The 8244-nt window shown below is 39.9% G+C and overlaps 1 protein-coding gene and 1 pseudogene across 3 annotated transcripts in view; both read right to left on the reverse strand.

Moving 5' to 3' along the window:
• The window catches only part of LOC117266160 (unconventional myosin-XVIIIa-like), a 78737-nt gene extending 75696 nt beyond the window's left edge, over positions 1-3041 (reverse strand). For all 3 annotated transcript variants that reach the window (XM_078172239.1, XM_078172238.1, XM_078172237.1), the window contains exons 1-2: positions 2943-3041; positions 29-1107 (exon numbers count right to left, since the gene is read on the reverse strand). In XM_078172239.1, coding sequence (XP_078028365.1) covers positions 29-994 — 966 coding nt within the window. In that variant the 5' untranslated portion in view covers positions 995-1107; positions 2943-3041. The remainder of the gene's footprint in view (positions 1-28; positions 1108-2942) is intronic.
• Positions 3042-4271: 1230 nt separating this feature from the next.
• Positions 4272-5670, reverse strand: LOC117246624 (gap junction delta-2 protein pseudogene; annotated as a pseudogene).
• Between the last annotated feature and the right edge of the window lie 2574 nt (positions 5671-8244).

The raw sequence follows: 8244 nt of genomic DNA on the forward strand, positions 1-8244 counted from the left end.
AAAAAGATTCAACAACAATATTACTTACTTCAAATATGTCTTTGCGCAGGCCTTCAGCAGTCCTCAGCCAGCTGGCGTTCAACTCGCTCAGCTCCAAAATCGGCTGCACCTTTAACCTGACCGATTCTCCAGACTGACGGATCATCTCCACGATCTCATCCCTGCTCTTGTTCTCCACATTGATGCCGTTGATTTCCACGAGCCTGTCTCCTGGCACCAGGCCAAGAGCCCGGTCCTTGGTCCCAGCACCTGGCTCAGCAAAGTGTACCACACGCCGACACACCCCTCCATCAGGCTGCCTCTCTAGCATGGTGGTCCTACGCAAAGAGAAGCCAAAATCCCCAGTGTTGCGTCGCTGTATCTCCAGCTCTCTTGGATCCGGTATTGGGGGAGCAACAAGCACAGGCAACTGCAGGTCTGCACCAGGGAAGGTCTTCTCCACCATCTCAGGAATGTGGACCATATTGATGCTTTTTGGGTTGGGGTAGGACTTCCGAGATGATGTAGTCCAACTCCGTTCAGAAACATCTGAAACCTCCAAAGCATTGTCATCTTTGTTCTTCAGTGAAAAAGAAACGTGCCTTTGGCTTCCCACTGAATTCGGCCTGGCCAATTCCCCAAACTTAGCTGCTCTCTCCTTCACAGAGCTGCGATGATGATCCAGTTCATGTCCCTTCAAGTCTTCACCAGAGGTACTTGCACTTATTTGCCCTATATCTTGCCCCAGGGTGCCGTGAAGGCGCTCTGTCTCCAGGTCTGTCAGACTAAGCTCCATGTTGGTAGCCACCTTAATTGGGATAGGACTCGAGATCTCCAGCTTGCTCCTAGATTCCCTCTTAGAACTCCCTCGATTGAGGTGGAAGAAGCCTCTGCGTATGCTCATCTCTTCCAGGCTCTTTAACTCTGCCTGGGACATACGCTCTTTCTTCTCTTTCTTCTCCTTCTTGCCTAATTCTTTCTCCTTCTCCTTGTCTTTCTTAATTAGGTGAAACATGCTCACACTTTTCTGTAGTCTTATTCCAGTTTGAATTGTTTACAGCAACAAAAGAAGAGTTTCATTCAAATGATGAGAGAGCATCCACAGTAGCTCTGGACCTATAATGTCATCTGTCAGGAAGAGTGGGGAAAAAAGAGAAACTTAAGAAAATACTAGCTGAGAGCTTAAGAGAACCTTCCAATTTGTTCATGTTCACTTATGTTTGTTATATTTATGTTTTTATTAGAATACAGATCTGCCTTAAAGGTCCAGTGTGTAGGGGCATAAATGGTACATAATATTCATAACAAAGTTTTCATTAGTTTATGATCACCTGAAACTAAGAAGCATTGTATTTTTTTACCTTAAAATTAGTCCTTCATATCTACATATGGAGCAGGTTCACTACCTGGATGTATAAAGACTGGTTACAGCATTGGAGGCTGGGGCCCCATTTATTCCTATTAAAGTTCCTCAATAACGCATGAAGCAAAAAAAAGTTTGACTTCTCGGATGTTAAATTACCTGAATCTTTCACATTGTAGGGACCACAGAGCAAGCACACTGCAGACTTTGACGAATGTGGATAAAATAATTTAATCTTGCAGCGCCTCTAGACTTTCATAATATTATTGGACCAAATTGATCATATCCTGATAGTGGAAAGAGTCATTTCACGGAGGTTGCAAGGGTCACAGTGGTCCCTGATTTACAGACATCTGTTGAAAAAAGTATTTTGGGGTCCAATCACATTACAAGACAGACCCAGAAGTTGTAATTCCTCTGTTTGGCCACTACAAAAATCAACTTCAAAGCCTGGCGCTCTTCCTGGGGGCCTAGTCCTCTCCAACAGAGTTCACCATGTTGTTCTACCTTAGCCCAGAACTGAAAAATCAAACACTGGCTCTAGATAGGGTAATTTGCATCAGCCACTATAGTTCTCCTGCAAGCCATGGAGGAAGTTTCAGTTCTGCAACCTGACCACTAGATGCCACTAAATCCTACACACTGGACCTTTAACAAAATAATTATTTGTTGTGTCCTTGTGACAAAATACATTTATCCCCATAGAGCAGTTGCCAAGGCTCAGAGTCCAAGGTCCACAGTCCTGTCCACATTCCTCGTACATCTTATTGTTGCAACACATTTGATCAAATAGGGCACTGTACCGCATTTCATGTCAAAACTCCTCTCATATTGCAGTTTTTATATAATTTTAATCATAATTTTCCCATTCATAGCGTCCACAAACAATCAAAATAACTCAAATTAGAAGAAAGTAAACAGTGTCAGCTGTGTGAAAGGGACATCACCTACAGTACTGGTGTGTTACAGTCTCAACAAAAGAAATGGCCTGCAAACAATAATATATTGTAAATAAAAGATTTATTCTCTCAGTCCTATACATTTACACGTCTAAGCCACAGTACATGTGAAGTTGCCCTACATACAGACACAGTTCGCTTTGACCTCATCTGTCTTGCTGTCAAATGATCAGCATCACCATTAAAGTGATGCAGAGCCTCTGAACATGTGTGCACGAGACTCTCCATCGAGCCTGAATGCCTTACACATCCATACACGTTGTGTTAGCCCATAAACAGTTAAAATCGCACTTAATCCACTTAATCATGTCTCCTCATGTCAGAGAGGCTATAAAATAACAATGCAATCTCTTTACAGCACTTTACAATACAACTGTGAATATTCTTATCATTACTGTTGACGGAAAATGATAAAATATTCTTTAGCTTTAGCTTTAGTGAACTTACTGTACACATGCTACAGCTAGGTTATCGCTGCGACTAGTCCCCAGCTTGCCTGTAATACTCTCCCTTTAAGCTGCTTTGCCCTCATTCTCTAGCACCGGTGGCCTTAGGGAACACTTTAAGTAGAAAATGTGACAATGTCATTCATATAAAATGACACAGAGTAAACGCTATTAGCGGATATGACACTGTCCTACCTGTAAATGCCCGCGCTGTTGTCTTGCTAGAAGTTTTCAGCATTTTCCTCCTTGCAAATTGACAGAAGGTGCGAGATGTGTACTTGTGGTGCCTTCAAATGCTTCCGGTAATCTCCGATTTAGTAACAGCATGGTCGGTTATAGAGGACCCGGGGATACGACCAATCTCATGTTTGTGTTTTTAAATGTAAAAAGAGGGCAACTGGTACTAATGAGTAGAATAGTTTATATATATTTGAAGACAAAAAATGAAAATGGAACTTGAATTACATGTGCAAAAAATGTTCAAGGAATGCTTTCACAACCTTTTACTTATACTGATTTCATACAGCTTATCTTTATATGTTACATGTGGACAAACTGTGCCAAATTTAGCCCTCTATAATCGCAACTGGGTCGTCAGTGTTTGAACTACTTTAAAAGTGTAGTATTTCCAACAGTAACTGAAGGCAGCACCAGTGTAAACCGGACAGCAGTGACCCCTCCTGGTCTTTCTACTTAACTGGAGCACTGAATGTGCAGGTGCAGTTCAGGCCTTCTTTTCACAGACTGTGGTGCAGGCACAGGTAAATACTCCCAGGCTGTCCATGTTTTGCTTGTCAGGACTCACCTTAGACTCAACACATGAACCACATGTCTTAATTTAGATGTTTGATAGGATAATGTAGCCTAAGGGGTGTTCATTTTAAGTTTGCTAAAATATTAAATGTGCTTTTGAGTCTTCAAACATTAACATATATGATCGCATTTTGGCTTAAGTAGGCTATAATTCTCAAATGTAATGTCTTTAAGATTTATTATATTATGTATGTATTATAGCCAATAAATGCTATCCAGGACAGCAAGCATATTCTTCAGAAATATCTGTTCAAGTCAAGGAAAATCAAGTCTTTTGTCCAACTCTATGGCACAAGTAAGATTCAGTATTACTGCATTTGTCCATAAGGGAATTTGTCTTGGACATAAAGGTAGCCTACTGTAGACTACAGGCTGCTGTAGGCGCTGAAATTCGACTTCTGGCGGAAGGACAAAACAATGAGAATCAGACCAAGATACAGATTTCTAGACCAAATCAGAGCCCTTGTACATTGATGCTTTACAGGCCAAGTAGGTATAAAGTTTCTGATGTTTAAATGCATCATCTGTCTGCTTACAAAGAATCCTTTATGGTTCTTGTTTCTTCACAAAGCATAGTGTAAGTCTAGGAGTAAGTGAAGGTATGAATAAATCACAGCAAAGACACTGATTTGACTCTATTTACAGAAACATTTTCATAAAATCTGCACTACATTCATATCAGTGCTTCTTCTATAGTACACCTAATAAACCAAGAATGGTAAACAAATTGCAATATCTCCCAATCATTTCAAAATTCTGGCTTAACAATGTTAAGTACTCTTTTGCTTGTGCAATTGTCTGCGATTAGAAACTAGTACACTGAATCTGTCACAGTTTCTCCCTGAAATTGTCGAAATCATTTTAATAATCACAAACGTCATAACTTACTTTAACTGATCCATCCTGACAAGTTGAATTTAGAGATATACAAGGACAGTCATGGATGGGATATATTTACAGTACAAAAGAAAGATATGGTTTGAAATTATTTACAGCCATGACTTTTTGCCTCTTCCTATTTTGGCCATATTGTGCAGTCTAGTCTTGCTGCGTTCCTTTTCATCTGGATTTCTCTTCGAAGTACACTCCAGTGTGGAGTCTGTCTCAAAGGAGATGGCCGGGCCTTGGTTTGGGACACCGCTGCTCTTGTCCCGGGACATGGTAGAGGTGGTCTGCAGGACAACCCTGCCACGGAGTGAGTGTTTGAGCTCCAGCAACAGTGGGTTGTTATCGGAGTATAAATCCACGTGTTGCATGGGGTTTCTATCTGACTCACAGCATGTGCAGCATGCTGAGAACAATACTCTGAAAATATAAATCCAGCCTAGATAATGCAGCTCCACAATGTTCAAAATGAAGCAACCTAGACTGACACTGAACATGAAGTTGAGAAAGATGGTCTTCTCTGTGGCTCGGGACACAAAGCAGTCAGTCCTGTTTGGACAGGGGTAGGTCTCACAGCGGAAAAGGTGTGGGACTTCAAATCCAAATAGGTAATACTGCCCAATGAGGAAGATTATCTCCATGATGGAGCGCAGCAAAACGTGTATGATGTAAATAAGCAGTACTTGGCTGGAGAGCTGGGTTGGGTCCTTTCCTACCTCTCTCATTTCCTCCTCCAGCTGGCTCATCTCCTTACACTCACCTTCCTGTGAGCTCCAGTCCTCATTATCATAGGTTGTGTTATAAGGACTGCCAGCTTCCAGCGTTGTCTCTTTATCTCCTCCCATGTGTTTGTCCCTTTCTAGTAAAGGTGAGGACCTGGGCACCACTTCAACCTTCTTATCCTCTGTCTTTTCATTCTTAGTGATTTTTTGCAAGACGTAGATAATGTAGAAGATGGAGGGTGTGGAGACTAGAACAATCTGAAAGACCCAGAAGCGCAAGTGTGAGACAGGAGCAAAAGTGTCATAGCAGACGTTATTACAGCCAGGCTGTAAGGTGTTGCAGGTGAACTTGGACTGCTCGTCACTGTAGACAGCGTCCCCCACCAGGGCCACAAGCAAGATCCGGAAGATGAGCAGCATTGTCAGCCAGATCTTGCCAATGACTGTGGAATGGTTTTGAACCTCGGTTAGGAAGCGGCCAAGAATGGACCAGTCTCCCATTTCTGTGGAAAAAAAAGTAGTTAAAACACTGTTACTACAACCATACTAACAACAATCAGGCAGAATGTTTATTTACAGTGAATCATAATAAAACCAAGCTGGTTGCTCACATACCCTGCACTTCTAAGGAGAAAAAAAATGCCCCCAAATATGACTCAATAGTCTCACCAAGGAAGCAGGTGCATGAAACCACATGTATTTGCCCACATATGGCTTTCAAATATTATCTAGATTCAAATATTGACCTAGAAATCCCCCTAAATACCATAAAATAGCTTTCTTGGTGTGTCATCGCCTCATGTTAGTTTGTCACAATCTGACATTACCTTCAGTGTCATTTTTCCCCTGTGAACTTAAGAAGAATAAACTACTGTGTGTATTTCATATGTAATGACAATATAGCAGATATTGCATTGAGTTGTAAAAGTTATAAATTACCAGCAGCTTCTTATAGTCACAAAAAAAGTTTAGTTACAGGAATTTGTGTTTTTAAAATTCCTGGGTTGACAAATTAAGTCTCAAAGTAACATCCACAATCTACTCCTAAAAAAGCTAATCAACTCTATAATATATTTGTTGTGTTCTTGTGTCCTCGAGGAGCTTACCTTTGGAGAATCTGAGTTTTCTTTATCCAAAGCTTGAGAAAAAACAGAGGAAGCAATCTGCATAACTGTAGTTTCAAGTGGAGCCCTTTGCTGGATGTTATCGTGTCTTTTGAGCTGGATGAGGGGAGAATGGGCTGACCACACATATTCCCCAACTCCTAACTGAAACATTCGTTGCACTGTATGTGAATAAAGGCTTTCAATGTACAGTGGGACAAAGATTGAAAATGTACAATGGGGGCACCTTTACTGAACAACCATTCAGGGACGAGCAAAGAGTTCAAAGAACGTACTGGAAAGAGTGTGCACAATACTGATTCAAACATGGATCTGTGACCACTTTCATTTTAAAGCTGAAATACAAGTCTCATTTCCAAGAGGTTTTAGACACGGTGGTCTCACTGGTAGTGTGAAAAATCATTTTATATCAGTTTTCATGTCAGTTATGATTAAGTTTTCAAACATATCAGCAACTTCTCTCTCTTTTTTCCAACTCTTGGCTGTTGTAGAGCAAAGAATATCCCTGAAATTGTAATACAAGCACTCAGGGCAACTTTAACCATCCTCTTCTTACTCTTAACTGAAAAAGTGTTAAATAATTAAGCATACTAGCAGGAAATGCTGCTTTAAAAAAAGTCCTTAAAAAGTTATTATTGAACAAGTGCTCTTTTGGTGATTCTACACATTAATGATATGGGCTGGACAGATAAATATTTGTTTAGTTATGGGTATTACGAAGTGTAAGTGTTGTGTTCAGATTTGATTTTCATTCACAGTTAGTAGCTGTCCTCAGTGAAAAAGAAGTGAGTAATGCTTTACTTTTAATTTGAACATTTTGTACATTGTGGAGCTGCATTATCTGTGCTGTGTTAGCCTATATGATACAGGGGTCCTCCTGTTATAATGTAAATTTAACACTGTTTGGTTAAGTGTGTACTGTTTACATTGTCTGGTGCTGCCAAGCAATCTGAGCCCTGTTGCTTTAGTTACATCCAGGTACTTTAATAACCACTCTTTTGCTACCCTGAAACTGAATATTGTATCCACATAAGCTGATTATTAGCTGAGTTGGAATGCATATTTTTAGTTTATTAAGATATTTTTCAGCAAATATGGAATAAGAACAGGACAAAGGGAGTTACATCTTACGTACAGTATGTGCCTGGCTGGATTTTAATAAAAGATGTTGGAATGACACACAATCTTACGTGTCTTAGTAATCTGAGCCTCTATAGAACAGCCGTTGGTGCTTATGAAGGTCATTTCTTGTAACCCCAGATGCTCTGTGCTTTTTTTTCTCAGCTGTTTACAAGGTTGAAGGTGTCATTTGACCACAGGCAGGCATGCTGTATTCCTAATATTGTCTGCCTGCGTTTAATATCAGAGATATCAGTTATACTTTGTTATTTCACAGTGATACATAACATGTTCCCTTCTATCAAATGACTAAATTGAAATCCAATGTGTGAGATATCTTGGCGACAGGTGTAAAAACATCAGGATGATACAATGCAGCTATGATTCATTTTTCACTGTGGTCATGTCAGTGTCCACTCTGCCTGTGGTTTGATCATTAGTTATACAATAATAAATGATATAACACAGTGAAGGACACATTTGAATTTGGTTCCAAGAAGAATGATATAAACCAATATGTCTAACTCATTTGTAGGAAGAATGCTGAAGATAGGGTTGGTATATTGATGAGATCAATAAAAAAGTGTCAATTCATTTTTCTTTTACTTTGAACAAATCAGCAGCCTTCACATCCAAGCCTAAACTGTTGTAACAATCTTTATAACCATGCTATATAGAACATTAGAAACAACAATTAATCCACGATTTCCTGATACTATCAGAATTGCAAAAATCCTCCAAAAAATAATTCAATTAAACATTAAACATTTTTTTGTCGAAGTTTATTCAATACAAGTGGTGTAACACTCAATGAATAGACTGCGTGTGTGTTAT

Source organism: Epinephelus lanceolatus, chromosome 11 (genome assembly GCF_041903045.1).
Source record: "Epinephelus lanceolatus isolate andai-2023 chromosome 11, ASM4190304v1, whole genome shotgun sequence".
Taxonomy (NCBI): Eukaryota; Metazoa; Chordata; class Actinopteri; order Perciformes; family Serranidae; genus Epinephelus; species Epinephelus lanceolatus.